Here is a 23,727-nt window from a genome sequence, read left to right as displayed (position 1 = left end):
GTTGTGACATTCTTGGGCTGTTTTCCATGGGTGTGGCCTGTGGATGTACGACATTGCCCACATTGGGGCGGCAGCGTAGCCTAGTGGTTAGAGCGTTGGACTAGTAACCGGAAGGTTGCGAGTTCAAACCCCCGAGCTGACAATGTACAAATCTGTCATTCTGCCCCTGAACAGGCAGTTAACCCACTGTTCCCAGGCCGTCATTGAAAATAAGAATATGTTCTTAACTGACTTGCCTGGTTAAATAAAGGTAAAATTAAAAAAATTAAATTAAAATTAATGTTGGTGACCAATTGTAATTTTGTAACATACAGTATTCTTAGAATAATTAATTATACTAAACTAAAATATAAAAGCAACATGTTACCATTTCAAATAATTGACTTTGTTTACAATCCAATCCATCCAATTCAGTAGGCCCTAATCTATGGATTTCACATGACTGGGAATACAGATATGCATCTGTTAGTCACAGATACATTATAAGAAATAGGCCTCAGGATAATGTCACAGTATTTCTGTGCATTCAAATTGCGGTCAATTTTGTAATTGTGTTCATTGTCCATAGCTTATGCCTGCCGTACCATAACCCCATCGCCACCATTGGACACTCTGTTCTCAACATTGACATCAGCAAATCATCGCCCACATGACACCATATGGGTGGTCTGCAGTTAGGCCAAATTCTCTTAAATGATGTTGGAGAATCTTAGTGAAATGCAAGCTCCCTCAACTTGAGACATCTCTGGCACTACAGGACATTTTAGACTGGGCTTTTTGTCCCCAGCACAAGGTGCACCTGTAATGATCATGCCGTTTAATCAGCATCTTGATATGCCACACCTGTCTGGTGGATGGATTATTTTGAAGGAGAAATTCTCAATAACAGGGATGTAAACATTTGTGCACAACATTTTAGAGAAAAAAAGCTTTCTGTGCCTACGCAATATTTCTGGGATCTTTTATGAAACGTGGGGCCAACACGTTGCATTTATATTTTGTTCAGTGTAGATTGAGATCAAGATTACTGGATGAAGGGTGGGTCGCACCAACATGGTTTAAATTCATCTAGGGTTAGAGCTAATCTAGATTTTGTAAATCTAGGTTTAATTAATCAGATGTGTTGCACCACTTAATTTTATATCTGGACCAGTAAATCTCTGATTAATGGTTTTAAACCAATATATGAGGTATTTCATGAGTTGAAAATAAGTAGCTAGCCTACTTGACAACCCAGGCCACAATGTTGCTGTTCCTTAATAAAATAATAACAATGTAACGTTAGTAGTTCTAACTCCATTGTGAAAGGTTCTCATTGGTTGGTTTATGGGGAAAAAAACTTGTCGGAGCTGATGGAGGAATTTAGTAATGTACTAGAGGATAAAAAGACAGACAAGATGACTGTCAAAAAGGAAGACACCTGGGCCATTTTATGCAACAAATGTACTGGATCAACACGGCTTAAAGAGAAGGACCCAACTCGGATGAAAGCGTGCTGGAAAAAAACTTAAAAGACAAAAAGGATGCGGCAGAGGAGAGGCACGGGCTATTTCAGACTATCACCCAAAAGATGTGCGAGATGATTCACCAGCAGTTTGCCCCTCTCCATAACCCCCTATGATGACAATGGGAAAACTTGACCCGCCAATATTTAGTAAGCATAAATAACGGGTAAATATCCATACCTATAATGCACTTTAAAACTAACGATAATGCTACTTCACTACAATGTTACTGTTATCAGGCCCGTTACAGCAAGTTGCGTAACATCATTATTCAAACAAAGGCTGGGCATATCATAAGCCCCAATTCAATTGTTGTACAAAATGGGCATGTAAATAGTCTACTAATCATGAGTTAAGTATCATAACACTCAACAGGATTCAACCTGTCGCTAATTATTCTGAGGAACTCGTTTTGGTCTCTCCAGAGTAGGATATGCTGCCATTTGATCAGTTAAACCATCTCAAGTGGCAGTTAAGAATTAACATTTACATTTAAGTCATTTAGCAGACGCTCTTATCCAGAGCGACTTACAAATTGGTGCATACACCTTATGACATCCAGTGGAACAGCCACTTTACAATAGTGCATCTAAATCTTTTTAGGGGGGTGAGAAGGATTACTTACCCTATCCTAGGTATTCCTTGAAGAGGTGGGGTTTCAGGTGTCTCCGGAAGGTGGTGATTGACTCCGCTGTCCTGGCGTCGTGAGGGAGTTTGTTCCACCATTGGGGGCCAGAGCAGCGAACAGTTTTGACTGGGCTGAGCGGGAACTGTACTTCCTCAGTGGTAGGGAGGCGAGCAGGCCAGAGGTGGATGAACGCAGTGCCCTTGTTTGGGTGTAGGGCCTGATCAGAGCCTGGAGGTACTGAGGTGCCGTTCCCCTCACAGCTCCGTAGGCAAGCACCATGGTCTTGTAGCGGATGCGAGCTTCAACTGGAAGCCAGTGGAGAGAGCGGAGGAGCGGGGTGACGTGAAAGAACTTGGGAAGGTTGAACACCAGACGGGCTGCGGCGTTCTGGATGAGTTGTAGGGGTTTAATGGCACAGGCAGGGAGCCCAGCCAACAGCGAGTTGCAGTAATCAAGACGGGAGATGACAAGTGCCTGGATTAGGACCTGCGCCGCTTCCTGTGTGAGGCAGGGTCGTACTCTGCGGATGTTGTAGAGCATGAACCTACAGGAACGGGACACCGCCTTGATGTTAGTTGAGAACGACAGGGTGTTGTCCAGGATCACGCCAAGGTTCTTAGCGCTCTGGGAGGAGGACACAATGGAGTTGTCAACCGTGATGGCGAGATCATGGAACGGGCAGTCCTTCCCGGGAGGAAGAGGAGCTCCGTCTTGCTGAGGTTCAGCTTGAGGTGGTGAACCGTCATCCACACTGATATGTCTGCCAAATAATTAATCGCCATAATTTATTTTTATTCATTAAACAACAGGCTTAAAGTGGAAACTAAACTTAGATTACAGGAAGGATTTAATTTAACTAGGATTAGTTAAACATTTAGATATACCTTGATTTAACCTAGTTTAAGCATTAATCCCCAGGACGAGGACGCAGAGTTCACCTTAGCCACAGATTTAGAGATTGGCCATTTTTTCCGTGAGAGAATAGTCCCCCGAGCTATGCTCTACTTCACTGGAGAGGCACTGGAGAGTGTACGAAAGTGTACGTGTCAAACACGCACATATACAGTGGGGCAAAAAAGTATTTAGTCAGCCACCAATTGTGCAAGTTCTCCCACTTAAAAGATGAGAGGCCTGTAATTTTCATCATAGGTACACTTCAACTATGACAGACAGAATGAGAGAGAAAATCCAGAAAATCACATTGTAGGATTTTTTTAGGAATTTATTTGCAAATTATGGTGGAAAAGAAGTATTTGGTCACCTACAAACAAGCAAGATTTCTGGCTCTCGCAGACCTGTAACTTCTTTAAGAGGCTTCTCTGTGCTCCACTCGTTACCTGTATTAATGTCACCTGTTTGAACTTGTTATCAGTATAAAATACAGCTGTCAACAACCGCAAACAGTCACACTCCAAACTCCACCTTGGCCAAGACCAAAGAGCTGTCAAAGGACACCAGAAACAAAATTGTAGACCTGCACCAGGCTGGGAAGACTGAATATGCAATAGGTAAGCAGCTTGGTTTGAAGAAATCAACTGTGGGAGCAATTATTAGGAAATGGAAGACATACAAGACCACTGATAATCTCCCTCTATCTGGGGCTCCACGCAATATCTCAACCGTGGGGTCAAAATGATCACAAGAACGGTGAGCAATAATCCCAGAACCACACGGGGGGGCCTAGTGAATGACCTGCAGAGTAACACACTACGCCACCAGGGACTCAAATCCTGCAGTGCCAGACGTGCCCCCCTGCTGAAGCCAGTACATGTCCAGGCCCGTCTGAAGTTTGCGAGAGAGCATTTGGATGATCCAGAAGAAGATTGGGAGAATGTCATGGTCAGATGAAACCAAAATATAACTTTTTGATAAAAACTCAACTCGTTGTGTTTGGAGGATACAGAATGCTGAGTTGCATCCAAAGAACACCATACCTACTGTGAAGCATGGGGGTGGAAACATCATGCTTTGGGACTGTTTTTCTGCAAAGGGACCAGGACGACTGATCCGTGTAAAGGAAAGAATGAATGGGGCCATGTATCGTGAAATTTTGAGTGAAAACCTTCCATCAGCAAGGGCATTGAAGATGAAACGTGGCTGGGTCTTTCAGCATGACAATGATCCCAAACACACCACCCGGGCAATGAAGGAGTGGCTTTGTAAGAAGCATTTCAAGGTCCTGGAGTGGCCTAGCCAGTCACCAGATCTCAACCCCAAATCTTTGGAGGGAGTTGAAAGTCTGTGTTGCCCAGCAACAGCCCCAAAACATCACTGCTCTAGAGGAGATTTGCATGGAGGAATGGGCCAAAATACCAGCAACAGTGTGTGAAAACCTTGTGAAGACTTACAGAAAACGTTTGACCTCTGTCATTGCCAACAAAGGGTATATAACAAAGTATTGAGAAACTTTTGTTATTGACCAAATACTTATTTTCCACCATAATTTGCAAATACATTAATTAAAAATCCTACAATGTGATTTTCAGGTTTTTTTGGGGGTTGAAGTGTACCAATGATGAAAATTACAGGCCTCATCTTTTTAAGTGTGAGAACTTGGTGGCTGACTAAATTACTTTTTTGCCCCACTGTAGGCATACAGCAAATGCATGTTATAACATGAGCAAAACTATTGAGTCTGTCATAAGTACATTGGTTAAGAGTTTTCCATTTATTTTAATTCATTGAGCAACAGACTTAAAGTGAAAACTAAACTTAGATTACAGGAAGGATTTAATTTAACTAGGATTAGTTAAACATTTAGATATACCTTGATTTAAACTAGTTTAAGCATTAATCCATGTTAGTGCAACCACCCGAATACTCCTAAGTATTTCTTTTAAAACTTATGATATTGATGTTGAGTCACTCATTGCCATTGTTGGCGATGGAGTGATTTCCCAACTCAAGATAAAGAAAGCAGTGACATTTCCGCCTTCCTTTGAAAACTCATCAATGTTTTGTCAGTGAGGGTGGTGCTCTGTCGCTTACCAGGGAGTGACTGAGAAAAATCGAGATCAAAGAGCACCTGGGTGATGTCACTAATTTCATGGAGGTGTAGTATAGAAGTTATCAGCAGTGTGAATGTAATTTGATAGTTGTTGAGTGATTGATCTATGTCGGGCTGCCCTTTCAGGATTGGCTTTGTGAAACGAAACGATTGTTTGCAAAATGTGAACTTTCTAAATCAAAGTGAAATAATCAAAGGTAATAATTTCCTTTCTCTTACAGTGTCACCTGATGGAGAGCCGGTGAGTAATATATGATCTGCATTTCAGACCCAAATGCACAATTTTTATATTACTTTTATCAGTTTCTACATTTAATGGAAATATTGAGGTTCAGTTACTTGACTAAAAAAAGTGATTTCAATGATTTCCCATTCATAAGGCACTTTGTGCAGAGCCTGTATTTACAAAACATCTCGGAGTAGGATTGCTGATCTAGAATCAGGTTCCCCTTTCCATTAATTCATATAAAAGTGGAAATGGATCCTAGATCAGCACTCCTACTCTGAGTAGTTTTCTGAATTCTGGCCCTGGTCTAGGAAAGTGGCCTAAAAAAAACCAACTGTCTCCCCAGGACGAGGAAGCCGAATTCACCTTAGCCACAGACTTTGAGATTGGCCATTTTTTCCGTGAGAGGATAGTCCCCCGAGCTGTGCTCTACTTCACTGGAGAGGCACTGGAGGACGACGAAAGTGTACGTGTCAGACACACACATACATATAGGCATACAGCAAATGCATGTTATAACATGAGCAAAACTATTGAGTCCGTCATAAGTACATTTGATTAAGAGTTTTCCATTTCCACAACTTTGTATTTGGTCTGTATTTGCAATCGGGAGCTGTAACAGAATGTGTTACACTGTTGTCCTCTTGTCTGTGCAGTTTGAGGAGGAAGAGCTGGAGGAGGGAGATGAAGAGGTAAGGAGAGGATTGGATATGAATATCTTTATTTGTTAAATGTTTGTGAAATGGAACATACTAAGGAAAAATTGTCATTATTTACTCTCTCTTGTGATTTAGGAGCAGGATGGTGATGGTGATGATGATGACGAGGGAGACTTTGATCCTAAGGTCAGTATTTAGGCAGTGCTGCTATTGGACATGCTTCCTTTGAGTGTGTTCTGGTTCTCCTCACCCAGGTACATGTGTGTCAAAGGAAGTAGCCTCCTAGCCCCAACTGATAGTTCTCCTCACCCAGGTACATGTGTGTCAAAGGAAGTAGCCTCCTAGCCCCAACTGATAGTTCTCATCACACAGGTACATGTGTGTCAAAGGAAGTAGCCTCCTAGCCCCAACTGCTTATCATATTTCCCTTCACAAAACATTGTTATAACGAGGACTGTAAAACTGAATGTGTTAATTACAGGTCACTTACATTTGTATAGCACCATTCATTGTTTTTATTGCATTTAATCATCTCAGTTTATTTTAATATTTTTTTTTAAATGTTGTAAATTTCAATTGATTTTAAGAAAATTATCCCAATTGTAGTTCATAGGCAGCTTATGAATATTTTGAACATTTACAAGTAGGCTAGATCTAATAACAGTTTGATATTTTACATTTACTTTTATAATTTTACTATGCTATAATCATAGTATATTATTGTCACTTCTGTTATAGGCATTAGTTGAAACTCAGTGTTAAATTCAAATATCCCTACCATCATGTTTATATAAGCCAATATGACACCGATCTCGAATATTCGCTCATCAATTGGTTGGAGGTGTACCACACACTCCCCGCCTCTGGTCATGAGCCGTCTGTCTGTTACTGAGTACCACATATCAGAATTTGAAGTAAAAAATGTACCCTCTTCTTTCTTTTTCTTTTTTCAATTTCGTGGTATCCAATTGGAGTAGTTAGTCTTGTCTCATCGCTGCAACTCCCGTACAGACTCGGGAGAGGCGAAGGTCGAGAGCCAGCCCAACCTAGCCGCACTGCTTCTTGACACAACACACATCCAACCCGGAAGCCAGCCGCACCAATGTGTCGGAGGAAACGCCGTACACCTGGCGACCTGGTCAGCGTGCACTGTGCCCGGTCCGCCACAGAAGTCGCTAGTGCGCGATGAGACAAGGATATCCCTGCCGGCCTAACCCGGACGACGCTGGGCCAATTGTGCGTCTCTCCATGGACCTCCCGGTCGTGGCCGGCTGCGACAGAACACATCAGAATTTTTTATTAAGTTTGGGATCGCTTGTTCAGCAATCACACAGCTACTTGCACTATGCTGCCAGTCATAAATGTATGCAAACAAACCTAGCTACTGTATATAGCTAGCTATATGGTGGTATTCAAGCTGAGGTTAATCTATAAATGGAAACATATGTTGATTGGCGATGTAGCAAATTAGCTAATGTTAGCGTGCTTATACAAAATTGCTGGATCAAATCCCTGAGCTGACAAAGTAAAAAATCTGTCGTTCTGCCCTTGAGCAAGGCAGTTAACACGTTGTTCCCCAGGCGCCGGAGACATGGATGTCATGGCAGCCCCCCACACCTTTCTGATTCAGAGGGGTTGGATTAAATGCGGAAGACACATTTCAGTTGAAGGCATTCAGTTGTATAACTGACTAGGTATCCCCCTTGCTCCTTTATTATTTAGTATATGTAAAGACAAGATTACATCAAGAATAGTGTGATGGGTGACGATATTAACCTATCGCTTGTGAATGATGCCCAGCATAAGAAACAATGCCGAATCATATCCTCACACCTCATGTAGCCTAGCCCATAGGCCTATATGATTCAATAAGGTTTGTATCACAACTAAAGTGGCCAAAGGACTTCTTTTAAAATGAAGCACATTAATCTTAACTCCACTCACGCAAATTTTACAGTAAAAGCATTACATCCATATTTGGAAGTGGACATTAGCGCTTATCCTACTGCCATGTGCGCATTGCTGCTCCTATGTGAAGAAATAGCCTAATAGTTTATCAACATTTTAAGCTAAATGTCCTCATTGTTGTGTCAGGCTCATTGCTTAAAGCAGGTTTTTTGATGCTAGTGGTTGTATTCATTTGGGATCTATCGCATCCCACAACTGTCCTAGACTATTTTTGGAATATTTATTTCTCATCAGAATAAAATAGGTCAACTTTTGAACTATGGGGGATAGTAGGTTGACATAGGCTAGTGCTTTTGCTGTTCGTTAGGCCTACTCATATTGTTGACTGGCAAAGTAAATGTGGACAGTTCTTCCATCATCTTCAATACGCACCTCGGAATTGGATAAGGACGCGCGCAGTTGTGTCCCCGATGTCTGCCTTCATTTGTAGTTCTGTGGGAGAGCCGATCACGTGATGGATCGTGCAGCACTCAAGAAGGGTGCACTGGCCGCAAAGTGCATGGATTCTTTTTAGAATGTATTACAGCCACACAAAGGGGATGCCATTGTGACATTCTAGGCATTATTAAGTGCTTGTCAAATTGTGAATGAGTGACAGCCTGTGCAAAAAAACTAAGCAGAACTCATATCTTTTCAAGCTACTTTTTTTCAAATTATTAGTACAGCCTTACAATGTATTAAAAATCACAACATATAGCCCAATGTTTGTAGAACAACTGAAGTTACGTGAATCACTCTAAGCACATGTACCTATTTCTTTAACTGCTCAACACAGAATAGCTGCATGTGCACACTCCCTCAAATCGTTTGGTGAAAATATCCTATTATATTCAGCTTTGTTCAATTGTATTCTTCATACTATAAAATAATGCCATGGAATTCTAAGGAAATCCTGTCTGCTAAATGAAGTAGTGTAGCCCACAGCCATTTGGCATGGCCAGATCAGGACCTAACATAAGGACAATTCAGAGTATGCTATTTTGTTCTTCTGAAATATGCATTTTCTTCATATGTTTCTTTAGTCCTGTCTAAAATACATAATGGATTTATTGTGATGGTGTATTACATGGATTTATTAGACTTTTTAAAATGTAGATGTTCCAACCAAAGGTCTGCATCAGTGGCTTGTAGGCTAAATGTGTTTGTTAATTAACGATCAATTACCGTGAGACCGACAATTATTGCGTGACAATCACCAGCTGACACAATTTTGTGACTGCCACAGCCCTAGCAGTGGCGGATTGTGGGCATGCGCCTGTCACTGAGAAATGCCAACACCAGCTAGTTGACATGGCCCCGGGCCGTCTTTATGCACTTGTTAATGTCCTCCTCCCACTGAAACATCCAACATTCAGACGACTACCTACAAATCAGCTCGCATCTGAGTCATGACTGCTGTCCCCTTTGTTTCCACCGAGGTGGATGACTATGATATAGTCACGGTCACACCTTGTCTTGCCAATTTGCTTTTGATCATTAAGATTATGAGCTGGGATCTTATCAATAAATTCAATAAAACACATAATATTGTGAGGGTTCACAAGGAGAGAATGTGTTATGTTGTATAAACTGTGGTTCAAGCCCTGAATGCTGGATGCCGTGGTATGGGTTTGACAACATTTTACTTTTTACTCTTCTAATTACGTTGGTAATCAGTTAATAATAGCAATAAGGCACCTCGGGTTTGTGGTATATGGCCAATATGGGATATATCCAAGCACTCTGCCTTACATTGAACAGCCCTTAGCTGTGGTATATTGGTCATATACCACACCCACTCAGGCCTTATTGATTAATTATGTTGTGCATCACATTCCGGGGTAAAAAACATGGATTAAAAACCAAAAACGACGTTTGAAGTGACAGTCTTTGAAGCCGAAAAAGGAACAACAATGCCTTTTCCACCCATGCTCTACCAAGGTTTTCCAGCACACAGCTTTGACCTACTACAGTAGCTATGTTGGTATTGTACTTCAAACTTTGTGTAGGCAGGTTGCTTAGGATTCAAACCTTCTCAAACAGCCTAATTCATACTCTTAGAGGTGCTTGTACCGCATACAGGGTAAAGTATTGGATTCTTCACACCACAGTGACATTCCATTGCGCTACCTTTTCATGTTTTTATTTAATGGATTGCAAGCTTTGGTTTTATACTTACAAGACCATCAGGCTTGATTGAGCTGTTTTGTTTTGTAGTAATGTGGTGCATGCCTGTATTTACTTAACCTCTTTTGGCGCATGAAACGCTAGCGGGACACCTACGACAACATCCGGTGAAATTGCAGAGCGCAAAATTCAAAAATCATAATATTAAACATTCATGAAAATACAAGTGTCTTACATCGATTAATAGCTTCACTTCTTGTTATTCCAACCGCCTTGTCAGATTTCAAAAGGCTTTACGGTGAAAGCATACCAAGCGATAATCTGAGGACATCGCCCCACACAAATACTTTTTCAACCAGCACAGGCATCACAAATAGCGATTAAATGAATCACTTATCTTTTGAAGATCTTCCTCTGTTTGCAATCCCAAGGGTCCCAGCTACACAATGAATGGTTGGTTTGTTCGATAAAGTCCTTCTTTATATCCCAAAAATGTCCATTGAGGTGGCGCGGTTGTTTCAGTAATCCACTCGTTCAACATGCATACAAACGAATCCAAAAGGTTACCAGTAAAGTTCATCCAAACAAGTTAAACGATGTTTCTAATTAATCCTCAGGTATTCTAATATCTAAATATATAGGGAAGATAAATAACGAAGAGCGTGCACCTCATTCACGTGCCAACGACTACATTTCTAATGAAATACACCTTGGAGTTTTCCCCACTACTTGCTCATTTTTCAAAAACAAGCCTGAAACCCTTTCTAAGACTGTTGACATGTACTGGAAGCCATAGGAACTGCAATCTGGGTCTTACCTATTTGTATATCCCATAGGCAAGCATTGAAATGGCCTGTGACCTCAAATAAATATTTCCGAATGGCTTTTCCTCGGTTTTCGCCTGCCATATCAGTTCTGTTATACTCACGAACATTATTTTAACATTTTAGAAACTTCAGTGTTTTCTAGCCAATGCTAGAAAACCAAGTATATGCGTATCCTAGCTTCTGGGCCTGAGTAACAGGCAGTTTTCTTTGGCATGTCAGTCATCTGAAATTCCTGACAATAACCAGTATGCTAATGAAGTTAAACCTTATTTTAGCAAAACATGTCAGGGATTTTTTTTTAATCATAATAACATCCGTTTTAGGTGCCTAATATAACATGTGTGTTGGACACAATAGCTCAGATGGAGCCTGTTTGCATTCCTGATTTTTGTAACTGCTTACCTGGTGTAATATTGACAAGCTCAGAATAGTAAACGTGCTACATTTGCTTTATGAGTAGTGCCTGACTATAGGGTGGCAAAGCATCCATTTTAAGTGGTTTTCAATGGGTCTTTCTCCATTCTGATTGTTTTATACTGTTCAATTCAACCCAAAATAATTTTCAGCACTTACATACATTTCTGCATTTCCTGCACTCATTTGAGATCATTTGAGATCATTTCTACACTTCTAGGCCTTATTTTAACCAAGTGTTGCCATTGCGATTTGACTTTTGGGTGAACATTTGGGTGAACTGTTGTCATAATGGAAATATGATTATTCTATAGTTAGAGTATAATAATAGTCGGCACTTTGAATACAGTTGGTAGAAACCAAAATTGTTAAGTGTTTCCTAGGGGACCCAATAATCTTTGGCTACATTGCATGTTTTCTCTTAGCTACTTCTTGTAGCTTACATATTCATGCTTTGTGTATTCCTCTTTGATTTAGAAGATACTGTTGCACAAACATACCAATTTTAAGTCTACACCATCACTGGTATTATCAGGCTGTTTTGCTAATTACGTTTGCTCTGACTCAGTACATTTATTTGCTAGCTGGCGATTAGCATTAGCGGCTAACAAGATTTAGGCCCAACTTGCTAAGAAAAGACAAACTAGCTGTTTGAAGATGTAAGGAACACCAGCTAATGGTGAAATTATAAAACGCTAGTGGATTTATAAGAAGCAAAGTGAGGACATTCCTTGAGTGACGGGGTGGGGCTAGGTCTGTGGAAAGTGGCGCGGAGAGAGATGACTTAAGTAGCGACGTAAACTATAAAAATCCACATTACACACGTCGTATCACATTAAACAACCCAAACATTCAAATACCATTATAGAAGGTAAAGTAAAAAACCAAACCGGTCCGTGCATCAATACCGGTATATCATAAAATACGGAACACCACCCAGCCCTAGCTTAGAACCACTTGTTTCAAACATGGTCCTGTTTTATCAATTGCTGTGCTGTTCAATGGACAGTTCATTAACTCTGTCAAAATGTGTAACTTTAAGCGAATATTTTTTACTTGTATTTTTTTATTTTATCTTTGGGTACAAGTTGAAAAAATTAATGGATGTATACTGAACAAAAATAGAAATGCGACATCTAACAATTTCAAAGATTTACTGATTAGTTCCTATAAGGAAGTCAGTCAATTTAAATGCTTTCTCACTTTTTTTTGTAGGGAGTCCTCGACCAGGGGTTCATCATATTTGGGGATCCTTGACATGAAAAGGTTTCAACCCCTGGCCTAGGCTATCCATTTGGCAAATTGTACACGTTTAGCTTGTCCAATTAGGAACATGTTGGCACATAAAATCAAATGTAACAAACTAAGCGCTGTCTATTTTCAGAGCGATGACGTTACACACAACTTTGTCTGTCTGATAGCTTACCGTATTGCCTATGCACAAATTCAATTGATTGGACATGATTTGGAAGGGCAAACACCTGTCTAGAAAATGTCCCACAATTGACAGTGCATGTCAAAGCAAAAAAATGAGCCAGGAGGTTGAAGGAATTGTCTGTAGCGCTCCGAGACAGGTTTGTGTCGAGGCAGATCTGGGGAAGGGTACCAGGGTCTGCAGCATTGAAAGTCCCCAAGAACCCAGTGTTCTCCATGCTTAAATGGAAGAAGTTTGGAACCACCAAGACTCTTCGTAGAGCTGGCCGCCCGGCCAAACTGAGCAATCGAGGGAGAAGCGACTTGGTCAGGGAGGTGACCAAGAACATGGTCGCTCAGACAGAGCTCCAGAGTTCCTCTGTGGAGATGAGAGAACCTTCCAGAAGGACAACCATCTTTGCAGAACTCCACCAACCAGGCCTTTATGGTAAAGTGGCCTGACATAACCCACTCCTCAGTAAAAGGCAAATGACAGCCCGCTTGAAGTTTGCCAAAAGACACTTAAATGGCTCAGACCATGAGAAACCACATAATTGCAAAAGAGTTTTCTCATGGTCAATTAGCGTTTTAAAAGGATTAGCGAACGCAACGTGCCATTGGAACACAAGAGTGATGGTTGCTGATAATGGGCCTTTGTATGCCTATAAAGATATTCCATAAAAAAAAATCAGGTGTTTCCAGCTACAATGGTCATTTACAACATTAGCAAGTTAACACTATTTCTGATCAAGTTGATGTGATCTTAATGGACAAATGTGCCTTTCTTTCAAAAACAAAGACATTTCTAAGGGACTCAACTTTTGAATGGCAGTATACATCTAGGATAGTTTATTTCAGGCTGACCATTATTGAGTTGCAATGCACAATCAATTGAATGTTTAAATCATTCTACAAAATAAGTTTTTGCAGCAACACAGAAAGGTTACAGCAAAACCAAATGTTTTACTGTTCATGAGTCGAAAAAAAAAAAATGTATTACCATGATACAATTCACTGCGATTAAACCGAACCCCAAATATTACATTGACGAAGTGAAACATTTGATTTGGCTTTTTTACTTTTATGTGAAGCGGGGTCTCTGTTATACAGTCAATTAAACGTGTATGGCCTTACAGAATATAGTACAGCATAATGTAGATCCGACATCATCACTCCCTGTCAGTATATTGCGTTTCTATCTGAATAACCCTATGGTTTTGTTCCTGACCATTGTTATTGTCTCTCCCCTCCCCCTGTACTTCCCATTACAGGCATAAGCAATCATTCATTCTCACCCCATGCATTTCTAGGTAAGGGAGAAATTAAAATGACACTGCATTCTGTACATTGTATTTTTGTCTTGGCTCACTTCTTTCTCTCTCCATCTACACCTTTCTCCTTTTCTCTATCCAGACATTTCTTTATCCATCACTCCATCCTTCATTCTGTTGTCAAGCTTAACCCCCTAGAGTCGATGCCCGCTGCCCCGTGGAAATGTAATTAGCGTAATAAAACAATCCCAAATCAAAAATCTGTTTAAGATGGAGATGTTTTTTGTTGTTGCATGGGCTGCATCTCAATCCATGTCACCCTTCTGCATCTGTTTGTCAGAACATGAGACATCCCGAAAATCCTTCTTCTCATGAAAATGTCTGTAGCGTCCAAAAGGTTTACCCCACAGACTATTATGACCGCTCTATGGAAAGATGGTGAACACAATGGTCTTCCCCATTTTGCTCTACGATCCCCACAAGCGTTGCGGGTCTTACGGTACATCCGATCTGCCAACTTCTGTCTGTAGCATCTGAACCTTTTGGGCTACACACTGTGACCCCTCTGCGAAGATGTGAGCCTCAAGACTCGTCTGAAGAGAGCCTGGCACCAGTTTGAAAAAATGTATCGGAAGTATACTGAAGAAAAATATAAATGCAACATGTGAAGTGTTGGTCCCATGTTTCATAAGCTGAAAATAAAGATCTGACATTTTTCATATGCACAAAAGCTTATTTCTCAAATATTTTGTCCACAAATGTGTTTACATCCCTGTTAGTGAGCGTGTCTCCTTTGCCAAGATAATCCATCTACCTGACATGTGTGGCATATCAAGAATCTGATTAAGACAGCATGATCATTACACGGGTGCCCCTTGTGCCTGGGATAGTAACAGGCCACTCTAAAAATGTGCAGTTTTGTCACACAAAACAATGCCACAGACGTCTCAAATTGTGGGAGCGTGCAACTAGCATGCTGACTGCAGGAATATCCACCAGCGCTGTTGCCAGAGAAATGAATGTTCATTACTCTACCATAAGCCGCTTCCAATGTCATTTGAGAAAATTTGGCTGTACAGTCAACTGGCCTCACAACCGCAGACAACATGTAACCACGCCAGCCCAGGACCTCCACATCCGGGCTTCTTCACCTGCGGGATCGTCTGAGACCAGCCACTCGGACAGCTGACAGCTTAGTGTTTGTCTGTAATAAATACTTTTTGTGGGGATAAACTCATTCTAATTGGCTGTGCCTGGCTATCAGTGGGTGGCCCTATGACCTCCCAGGCCCACCAGTGGCTCCTCCCCTGCCCAGTCATGTGAAATCCATAGATTAGAGCATCTTTTATTTATTTAAATTGCCTGATTTCCTTATGAACCGTAACTCTGTCAAATTGTTGCATTTATATTTTTGTTCAATGTGTACATGTGTAAAATATATAATAGTTTAGTGTCTAAAATAAGGGGGTATACTCTAGAGGGTTAACTCCCGTCTCTTCACAACCCGGTCAGAACCCTGTTGCTTTCACTCAATCTTTCTAATATGTTTATTTTTCTTAGTTGTACCGCTCTATCCTTTATTCTTAAGTAGTACTCGGTGTCTCACTAAAGGCTAACTCTCTTCTCATTACTTGGTCAAAAACTTATTCCAGTCCAATTGAGATTCTCCCCTAGTCACCCTTCTCACTCTTCGCTCTCTTTCGTAACTTTTTCTCCTCTTGGCTTGATCTGTTCTTTTGACACTAGTTCAATTAGCTGACTATCTCTGCCTGTTTCCTTCAACCTCACCCACCCCTCTGCCGTCTTTGTCCCTCAACCCTTCCCCTCAGCTCTCATCTCTCTCTCCTTCCTCCCCTCAGAAAGAAGAGCCCCAGCCTGCCGAGTGCAAACAGCAGTAACCGTGGTGACCAGGGGAGATTGGCCGAGGTGCTGCTGTCCCTCAAATCAGTTCTCATCCAATCAGGAGGTCTTCCCGCCCCTGTTGGCTCCGCCCCTTATGAACTCTCATACAAACGCAATAGAACACAACCAAACAGTGTTTTTAATACATGCATGCCCATTTTTCTGCTGTCCTGTCCCCCGCCCTCTGTTTTAGCTTCATTCATAACCAATTAAGAAGTGACCTGGACTTTAAACAATTCACCATGGCAACGTAGAGTTAGTCTACTTCACAAGTAGGTGACTACTGCCGAGAACTTCAGAATATTCAAATTTAACCCAAACTTTAGTTTTCACAAATCAGTTACTCAGGGTTTTATAAGGCTAATAAGATGAGTGTTAATTTACCAGGAAACTGCTGAACAGGTTTGACTTAATACATCACTGGGGTTGCTGACAAGTTTTTTTTTTTTTTTTTTCTTCTTTATGGTGTTTTTAATACACGGTGTATTACTCTCAATTTGATTTTCTTTTCTATGTTCATGTCCTTGGACTATTTATTCTGGTTTCATGGAGCTGTATGAAGTGGTGCATTGTGGGAAAGTATTTTAGGTCCCACCCACAATAGATAAGGCCCATTCTCATTCACCATGCAAATGCCCAACAAACATTTGTCCCTTCTTTCCTAGGCTTTGCAAGACTAACAAAATGTTTATACTGCCAAATGGTATTTTTTAATATGTGAAATGGTTTTAAGCGTTTTTAAAATTTCTTGCCATACTACTGCTTTGACTGTGCCCGGACTCGTAGGGCTTAACTAAATATGGCTACACTTCTCATGGCCAGCCATTCGAATACATTTGGAAACGATGGCATGATCCTAAACCTGTCGTTCCTAATTCCTTATATGTCCCTTTTAGCTGATCTGAAAGGACCGTGTAGGTTTAAGCAATATAACAGATATTATATAGTTGATGTTATAACAATCCTGCCTTTTAGAGGTTTAGGTGGAGTTATTACCATACTGCGGATACGTGTACATGGTTATTTGGTTTGAAAGTGCAATTTACAAATCGTCACAGCACACTAAACAAGAAAAGGGATAGCAGTACAAGATGGTAAAATGTAAAGCTTAACGTTAGTAGAATATAAAACATACCTATCCAGTCCTCGGATATATGTTAGGGGAAGAAAATTTGTGTAGAAGTTTGGAATTGGGCCAGAGAAGGTTGAGGTGTTGTGGCAGTTCATGCAGCCATCATAAACAGTGCCCATCATTACAGAAGGCTCCCAATCCAACCCCTCCACCACCAAACATGTTCTGTCCATATTCCTGCTAACATACAATGACATTTAAACATGTATTACTCTCCTAAGAATGCTTATTTGTCTATAGAATGTCTCCCCAAACGTGGGACAACCGGTTGCCCATGTACTTGATCTTATCAGCACATCGATGCTGGTTGGTATGGAGGTCAGCGTGGTAGCAATGGTCATTGTTCCAGTGCTTTACCACACATATCCCCTCTTTTTTAATAAAGATTGTAGAGCCCTCATTTTTGAAAGGACCGATCTCTTGACGCCACGGTGACGTCTTCATCCTCCCCACCTAATTGGACCTTGTGCTAGAAATGGCCTTATCTGGTTCCTCACAATTTGTTACTTGCGCAATATTATTTTCAATTTGTACAGAATTAGTTAATATTCTATTAAAGTTGTGTGACCGACTGTTTCTGTTAATTGTTTTTGTGTGTCCAGCCATGTTTATTGCAGTGGGTGGGTAATATCTGATATACATTAATTTAAAGTAATTGTACCACATTAAGCTCTGAGTTCCACATGCAGGTGTTATGAAATGTCCCTTCTGTGATGAATAAAGTAGCGATCTAATAGTAGTGTCCTGGCTAAACTCCCAATCTGGCCCTCAAACCATCATGGTCACCTAATAATCTCCAGTTTACAATTGGCTCATTAATCCCCCTCTCCCCTGTAACTATTACCCAGGTCGTTGCTGCAAATGAGAATGTGTTCTCAGTCAACTTACCTGGTAAAATAACGGATAAATAAAATAAAAAATAGTACCGGTCTCAAGACCACATATAAAGTGTCTCGGTGTCGGATACATTTGTACTAGAAAATTAAATAAATAAAACCGCTCTGCCAGGATGTGTGTGTATGTATATGTATATATATATATATATATATATATACACACACACACATAATCCTTTGTTTAAACAGACATAAAGGCTAAGATTATAGACCTGCTTATGCAGTGGCTAACCTGTGGTAGGCCTTCAATTTGTGGCAGCAACCTGTCAATCCCTACTGATGCTTACCAAAGTAGTGTGGTTGAGGTATACGACTTATCAATTATGCAGTACAATAGAGTAATCATGCACAAAGTAGCCTACACAATCTCAAAATGTGAATCATATTCACATGCGTGCTCCACACACAGCCTAGTTTCTACTGAATATCATCTGCAGGCAGCAAGAGTGTTCAGCTCTCAACTGATTTTGGCATGGAGCAGCTCACAGAAGAATGACATGGGTCGCCGGTAGGGTAGGAAAGAAGTAAATGCTAACTGGGACAGCAACAGGTATCCGAACCAGGTATTGGAAAAAGTAGTCCGAAGTCTTGGTTAGTAGGCTATTTGTGATGCGCAATGGTCATCATGCTCTGATTGCATCAGGTGCATATGGGTGGAAAGAGGCCCACCCAATCAGATTGATGAGGTTTAAGCATTGTAGACTTAGACCATCACAATTTTTTATTTACTACAGCGTCTATTAATTGTTCACACTATTGCTGTAGAATTTTTGTAAATGCCTTAGTATATGTAATTCCCAAACATAAGAATTTGTGAAAATCACCATATCTAATTGGTCGCTTGTCATGTTTTTGTGAGTGTCATTCTTTCTGGTGGTGTATATGAACAGATTTTATTAAGATTTCATGTTGCTAAAATGTTTTTAGTCCCGCTTTCAATGCAACAGTGTTTCACACGCGTTCTTTTCAAAGAGATGGATAACAGCAAGCACCCTGCAAAAAAGGGTGTAGGCTCACTTGAATGAATGTTGCAGTTGTGCACATTTGTACGGAATTGGGTGAGTTTACATTAACTGTCTTTTGGGCGGTAGGTAGCTTAGTGGTTAGAGCATTGGGCCAGTAACCGAAAGGTTGCTGGATCTAATCCCTGAGACTGAGGAGGTAAGAATCTGCTGTTCTGACAATGAACAAGGCAGGTAACCCACTGTGCCCCGGTAGGCCATCATTGTAAATAAGAATGTGTTCTTAACTAACTTAACTAGTTAAATTTTTAAAAATGACAGTGGGAAAACTATTGCGCAGTGACCATGTCTTTGTCTAGCTTCTGATGGCCCAGCCAATGGCTGGCTAGATGTATCTCCCCAGAGACCAGCGAAGAAAATTCCTGATTAGATCTTTTTTTCCCCCACATTTGGTGTTAACCCTTTCCAACAAAAATTGAAGAGATTAATCTGAACATAATTGAAAATAATATTTTTTCACTATTCTGAATGTCTAAAGAATCCACATATTGTTCTGAAATATGAACACAGAAATACTGGACATTTTGAAATCAAACTGACAAAATTACAATCATGGACTTGAATTACACTCACATCTGGTATCGGTCTTGACTGTCAAGGTAGTGGAAGTATTGAACCCCCCCCAAACTATGGTTGCATCTCAATAGTATGAAATGGTTCCTCCTAGTCGCCTGTTCATCTTTACTGAATCGGAGAAAGTAGAAGATCTAGCTGAAGTCTATGGTGGATGGTTGCCAGTACAGACATTTGTTTCCACCTGAATTAATATGAAGGAACATGCTTGTTAACCTGCTTGTTAATCTCCATATTGATTTCAGCTACCCCCAAGAAGACTAGCAGAAGAAGCCACTTTAAACTATCAAGATGTGGCCTAAGAGCCGAGGACAAAGGAGTTGACTAAAGCAGAAAGAGACTGGTATCCAGCGTAGATGAATTAGCCATGCGTCTGGCAAACAGCTAGGCATCTAGAATGCCAGGAATCCCTTAATTCTGATTGGCTGATATAATAGGCATGAAAGGTCCTCTGTGAGACTTCCCCCAATGCATTCTGGGAGATAATGGCTTGAGTGCTCAGAAATATCTGAAGATTGATGGGTGAAGTGCCAAACCTGTATTTTCTGCAGAGTGAGGACTGGTTCTTTAAGTGATAATTGCCTTGCCAATAAACACCTGAAAGTTTGTGTAGGTTGTGTATTTTGCATAAGTGTGTGTGTTTGGTGCTACACACTATCTTTACAAACGCTGAGGTAGGCTACGGGATAGTAACCATTTACAGTAAGTGTTTGGAGAAAAAATATCATCCAGGCAAGCATTTGTTATTGTAAAGTTCCGATACCGCCCAGTTTCACTCTATTTTGGATCTTTGTCTGATTCTTACCGTCAAAAGTTCCATGAGCAATAGACTTCTGCATTGCTGTACAGTGTTAATATTGGCTAAGCTAACCAGAAGAGAGGTAGTTGGGAGGAGGGGAGTAAGAGGGTTGTTGTCCTGGACAGAATGAGTGGGGATTTCTACATTCCGTCCCCTCAATCCTCCCAAGGCCAACCAACCACAAGCTGAAACCCCCATTCTCTTACTCTGGGTTGACATCTGAGGTTGTAAACAAGGCCCTATTCATGGTGTGGGGGACTGGTGGTAGATAGGCCAGGAACAAGAAGCCTGATTGTGTCTGAGCTACGGGACTAATAACGTCCAGTCCACTAACCAGGCGAGGAGATGGAAATTAAGAATCTGCTTGAGGATTTTGATTGGAGCTTCTAGAGACAAAACAGACATCTTTGCCTTCTCTTATTGCAGTGTGAGTGATTGCTTTCGTTATAGACGTGAGGCTGCACTAGTCTAGTCGGTAGACATTTGCCAGTTTAGGACTTTTTCAGGTAAAAATATGTCATAACTACGCTTCCGGAACTATGGTATGAACTCACATCGCATGAATTAGACCGTTGTGTTTATTAGGGCACGCAAGGAAAACATTCTGGGGTCCTATGTGGCTCAGTTGGTAGAGCATGGTGCTTGTAACGCCAGGGTAGTGGGTTCGATTCCCGGGACCACCCATACGTAGAATGTATGCACACATGACTGTAAGTCGCTTTGGATAAAAGCGTCAGCTAAATGGCATATATTATTCTACATTTTTGGTCCAGGTCATCCCTGCCTGTTTCAGTTAGGCACCAAACAGAGGGAAACTAAGGAACATGACCCAGGTGTGATTTGGGAGTGAGACAGGTCAGGGCTCCATTGGTCTATCTGGCCTCCAATCAGACCAGAGCTCATTCAGTCCCAGTAAAGGATAAAAGAGGACAGAGGTTCTTGTCTTCCTGGAGATCAGTCATCTCACGCTTCTTACATGCACTAGTTTGATGTGGTTTCACATCAGGTGTTTGTGTGTGTGTGTGTGTTTTGGTTTACAATGGAAATGTGTTTGAGTTAGTCTGTGTGAGATGACTGAAAAATGTGTGCATTTTCGTGTCTGTGTTTGCCACCGCGTGGCGTGCGTGCGCAGCCAAGCCTTAAGGAGTGGCCCAGTCAGAAATTACAGGGTTATTAGGTCACCCAGGCCATTGTGTTGGGATTGGTCTGGGCAGTCAGGCAGTCTTCCAATCCTGGGGTTAACTCAACACTTTATCCTCTAGAGACATCGAAGGGATCTTGTCTATTTTTTCAATCCAGGTTAACTGTCACAATGTGGAAATATGATGAAGGCCTATACCATGTATTTCAATCCTTCCACCATTCCAGTTATTTCTCATCCAATTCAGTGCAGATGGAGGGGAAGCCCTCTTTAGAGTATTGAGATACACCCTAGCTCTTTTACTCTCCTGTATTTCCCCTCCTCTCATCATCAGCCAGGAGAGTGTAAGGGTGTATTCTTCCTGTGTTCCTCCTAGCTGCAGCTGCAACCATCATCACAGTTAAGCCTCAGCTTTTGGCAGCAAGGTTCATCTGGCAATGCTTCACTTGAGCTTTGGCGGTGTGTGTGCTCGTGATTGTATTTGGGGTCGGAAACTGCGGGAGCAAAGAGAGAGACAGGGAATAGAGTATAAAGGTGCTTTATGCTACTGAAGCCAGCTCTGTTCACATCTGAATGACCTCAACAGACAGCGTATTAAAGAGCCCATTACCTCTGAGACCAGATATCGCCACTAGCAGCACTGACTCACACACAGGGATGAATATACACTCACAGAGGGATGAGTACACACACAAACACACAGGAAGGCATACACACATACAGTGCCTAATGAAAGTCTACACACCCCTTGCAGAGTTTTAACATTTTGCTGCCTTAACATTACATCAAAAAAATTACATTTTATTACTTTCTCCTACTGATCTACACAACCTACCTTCAAAGTGAAAGAAAACTGACACACCATTTCTTAAATGAATTACAAATAAACAAAGATGTCTTGATTGCATTTGTCTTTCCACCTCAGAGTAAATACTTGGTGGAAGCACGTTTGGCAGCAATAACATCTGTAAATCATTTTGAATACAATTCTACCAACTTTGCATGGCTCTTTAGGACAACATACTGTATGTATATCCATTGTTTTTGTCAAAATGACTTCTGTGTTTTGGGTCGTTGTCTTGTTGCATCACCCAACTTCTGTTGAGCTTCAATTGGTGGACAGATAGCCTTCTCTTGCAAAATGTCTTGATAAACTTGGGAATACAGCCCCAAACCATGATCCCCCCCCCACCATACTTTACAGTTGGGATGAGGTTCTGATGTTGGTGTGCTGTGCCTTTTTTTCTCTACACATAGTGTTGTGTGTTCCTTCCAAACAACTCAACTTTAGTTTAATCTGTCCACAGAATATTTTGCCAGAAGCGCTGTGGAACATCCAGGTGCTCTTTTGCGAACATCAGACGTGCAGCGATGTTTTTTTTGGGCAGCAGTGGCTTCTTCCGTGGTGTCCTCGGAATGAGCACCATTCTTGTTCAGTGTTTTACGTATCGTAGACTTGTCAGCAGAGATGTTAGCATGTTCCAGAGATTTCTGTAAGTCTTTAGCTGACACTCCAGGATTCTTCTTAACCTCATTGAGCATTCTGACTGTGCTCTTGCAGTCATCTTTGCAGGACGGCCACTCCTAGGGAGAGTAGCAACAGTGCTGAACTTTCTCCATTTATAGACAATGTGTCTTACCATGGACTGATGAACATCAAGGCTTTTAGAGATACTTTTGTGACCCTTTCCAGCTTTATGCAAGTCAACATTTCTTAATATTAGGTCTTCTGAGATCTCTTTTGTTCGAGGCATGGTTCACCTCAGGAAATGCTTCTTGTGCAATGTTATTGATCCATCCTCAGTTTTCTCATATCACAACCATTAAACTCTAGCTGTTTTAAAATCCCCATTGGCCTCATGGTGAAATCCGTGAGCAGTTTTCTTCTTCTCCAGCAACTGAGTTAGGAAGTACGCCTGTATATTTTGTAGTGACTGAGTGTATTGATACACCATCCAAAGCCTAATTTATAACTTCACTATGCTCTAAGGGATGAGAGAAAATGAGACAGCTTGTGCAGTCTTTTGGGGAGAAAGGAAATACATACATGCATTCATTTGGATGTGTAGGGAGATATCTAAAGTTTGGACACCGGGCTAGTTGGGAAAATGTATATAAGAAAGTGGTGTGTGTGCTCTTGTCTGTGTGTGTAAGGATATGCTTGTCTTTGTGTCTGTGTGCATGCACTGTTTGTGTGTGTCTATGTGTACAGACTCTATAGTTACTATCGTTAAGCTC

At 41.2% G+C, this 23,727-nt stretch overlaps 1 protein-coding gene across 7 annotated transcripts in view; it reads left to right on the top strand.

The window, feature by feature from the left end:
- nap1l4a (nucleosome assembly protein 1-like 4a) overlaps positions 1 to 17,630 on the top strand; it is a 71,364-nt gene extending 53,734 nt beyond the window's left edge. For 5 of the 7 annotated variants that reach the window (XM_035790386.2, XM_035790391.2, XM_035790393.2 and 2 more), the window contains exons 10-14: positions 5,362 to 5,381; positions 5,713 to 5,832; positions 6,023 to 6,058; positions 6,161 to 6,211; positions 15,884 to 17,630. In XM_035790386.2, the coding sequence (XP_035646279.1) occupies positions 5,362 to 5,381; positions 5,713 to 5,832; positions 6,023 to 6,058; positions 6,161 to 6,211; positions 15,884 to 15,922 (266 nt within the window). In that variant the 3' untranslated portion in view covers positions 15,923 to 17,630. Of the gene's footprint in view, positions 1 to 5,361; positions 5,382 to 5,712; positions 5,833 to 6,022; positions 6,059 to 6,160; positions 6,212 to 14,024; positions 14,064 to 15,853 lie in introns of all 7 variants that reach the window. The other 2 variants (XM_035790387.2, XM_035790388.2) reach the window with 2 other exon arrangements.
- Positions 17,631 to 23,727: the final 6,097 nt, after the last annotated feature.

Source organism: Oncorhynchus keta, chromosome 17 (genome assembly GCF_023373465.1).
Source record: "Oncorhynchus keta strain PuntledgeMale-10-30-2019 chromosome 17, Oket_V2, whole genome shotgun sequence".
In the NCBI taxonomy this organism is placed as follows: Eukaryota; Metazoa; Chordata; class Actinopteri; order Salmoniformes; family Salmonidae; genus Oncorhynchus; species Oncorhynchus keta.
The sequence above is the reverse complement of the archived record's forward strand: the minus strand, read 5'-3'. Positions and strand labels throughout refer to the sequence as shown.